The following is a 2,404-nucleotide window of genomic DNA, read 5'->3' as shown; positions in this document are numbered from 1 at the left end:
CTGCTGCTGCTGCTGCTTTTCAACAAACAAATGACAAAAAAATATCTTTTTCTCCGCACATCTACAAAATACTTGAAAAAAAAACAACACAAACACACACAGCCCTGAAGCAGCAGCAGCAGCAGCAGCAGCAGCAGCAGCAGCAGCAGCAGCAGCAGCAGCCAGCTACTGCAGCAGGGGGCCCTCCGTCATACAGCCCTAGCGCAGAAGCAGCAGCAGCAGCAGCAGCAGCAGCAGCAGCAGCAGCAGCAGAAGCAGCAGCAGAAAATATTTGTTTTGTCTTTTCATTCATTTCTTATTTATTTATGTTTTTATAAACCCTAAACCCTCCATTTAACATTCATAAACAACCCCCCTGCTCCGCCCGCCGATCCGAGGGTTTAGGGTTTAGGGTTTAGGGTTTAGGGTTTAGGGTTTTATATCAAACACCTAGTAACGGCTAGCCAGGCACCCAAAACCCCTGAGCTTGAGGGGCAAGCTCTACGCAGACCCCCAGGGTCTAGGGTTTAGGGTTTAGGGTTTAGGGTTTAGGGTTTAGGGTTTAGGGTTTAGGGTTTAGGGCTTAAAGCCCCCAACGAATGCTCGTGGGCGTCAGCAGTCCCGAGGGGCTTCGCCCAGGGAGCTTGTGAACCCTCAGGGTTTAGGGTCTAGGGTTTAGGGTTTAGGGTTTAGGGTCTAGGGTTTAGGGTTTAGGGTTTAGGGTCTAGGGTTTAGGGTTTAGGGTTTAGGGTTTTCCGCGATGCCCTGTGAAAAGTGCGAAGCGAAATTCACCAAGCTCGTGACGCCCGACGTTAAAGAAGGTGAGGGTTTAGGGTTTAGGGTTTAGGGTTTAGGGTTTGTGCGTGTCTGTGGATGAGGGTTTAGGGTTTGAGGGTTTAGGGTTTAGGGTTTAGGGTTTAGGGTTTGTGTTCTTTGCGATGCAGGATCAAAGCGAATTGTCGGCGTCAACAAACTCATCGAGAAAACTACAAAAAAAGACAAGTACGCCAGGATGAGGGTTTAGGGTTTAGGGTTTAGGGTTTAGGGTTTGGCTGTGCGAGGTTAGGGTTCTAGGGTTTAGCCAGGTGGTAGTAGTGAGCACCCTAAACCCTAAACCCTAAACCCTGAGATAGTTATACTGAAACTGATGAAGCTAGTGTTCAGGGTCTAGGGTTTAGGGTTTAAGCTTGAGGGTTTAGGGTTTAGGGTTTAGGGTTTAGGGTTTGTGGTTTCAGATTAGTGATTGTTGGATCGAAGTGTAAAATATGCAAAACCGCGCTGCATATGAAGGGCAAGTACTGCGCCCCTTGGTGAGTTGAGGGTTTAGGGTTTAGGGTTTAGGGTTTAGGGTTTGGGGTTGGGTGTTTTTTTTGAGGGAGAAGCGGAACAAATATTTAGGGTTTAGGGTTTAGGGTTTAGGGTTTGTTGTGCTGATAAGATCAAGGGTTTACGACGCACAGAGAGCTAGCTCGTGCTCTCTCTGTCTGGGGAATTAGGGTTTAGGGTTTAGGGTTTAGGGTTTAGGGTTTGTGTGCAGCGCTCATAAGAACGGCCGCTGCTGGATGTGCGGCAAGCGTATAGTAGATGTATCGAAGCACATCATGAGCATGGTCTAAACCCTAAACCCTAAACCCTAAACCCTAAACCCTTCTTTCTAGACCCTAAACCCTTGTCTAAACCCTAAACCCTTGTCTAAACCCTAAACCCTCGTTTCTTAGCTTTCATTTCAACCCAGAAACTTTTTCTTTTCTAACGACGGTCAATGTCTATAAAGCTGCAAACGACCTCTTCTAGGGTTTAGGGTTTAGGGTTTAGGGTTTAGGGTTTACCTTCGCGTACTGCGCGCTGCGCGTAATCAGCGGTTTAGGGTTTAGGGTTTAGGGTTTAGGGTTTCTGCTGGTTTGCATAGATGTCTAGCAACAGGAGTTGGGGTTTCAGCGTTCGCAGAGTCTGCGTTAGGGTTTAGGGTTTAGGGTTTAGGGTTTAGGGTTTAGATGGGGCGTAACAGGCTCAGGTCTTTGTTGACGTGAGATAGGGTTTAGGGTTTATGGTTTAGCTTATAGGGGGGAGCGCAGACAAACCCTAAACCCTAAACCCTGCTGTAGCTATAGAGTACCACAGAGTTTAAGGGTTTAGGGTTTAGGGTTTAGGGTTTAGGGTTTAGTTCAATTGGGGTTAGCAGCGCTTCTATGGAGAGCGATACGGCCGTTTGCGGTGGTTTATAGAGAGTCTAGGGTTTAGGGTTTATCTGAGAGGTGTTTCTAGGGTTTAGGGTTTAGGGTTTAGGGTTTAGCTGCGACGTGATGATGGGGTTTAGGGTTTAGGGTTTAGCGGAGGTTTCTTTTGTATGGGGGGAGCACACCAACCCGAGGGTTTTCATTGTCTATACACTCGAAAACCCTAGGGTTTTAGCCAGCTGTAAACC

General features: G+C 47.5%; 1 protein-coding gene across 1 annotated transcript; it reads left to right on the top strand.

The window, feature by feature from the left end:
- Positions 1 to 739: 739 nt before the first annotated feature.
- EMH_0048510 (postsynaptic protein CRIPT, putative) lies at positions 740 to 1,595 on the top strand (the record flags this gene model as incomplete). The annotated part of the gene is made up of 4 exons (XM_013496413.1): positions 740 to 800; positions 924 to 981; positions 1,215 to 1,289; positions 1,517 to 1,595. The coding sequence occupies 4 exons, from the start codon at positions 740 to 742 to the stop codon at positions 1,593 to 1,595; spliced, it is 273 nt and encodes a 90-aa protein (XP_013351867.1).
- Positions 1,596 to 2,404: the final 809 nt, after the last annotated feature.

Source organism: Eimeria mitis, genomic scaffold, assembly GCF_000499745.2.
Source record: "Eimeria mitis Houghton genomic scaffold, Emh_scaff2093, whole genome shotgun sequence".
NCBI classification, from domain to species: domain Eukaryota; phylum Apicomplexa; class Conoidasida; order Eucoccidiorida; family Eimeriidae; genus Eimeria; species Eimeria mitis.
The sequence above is the reverse complement of the archived record's forward strand: the minus strand, read 5'-3'. Positions and strand labels throughout refer to the sequence as shown.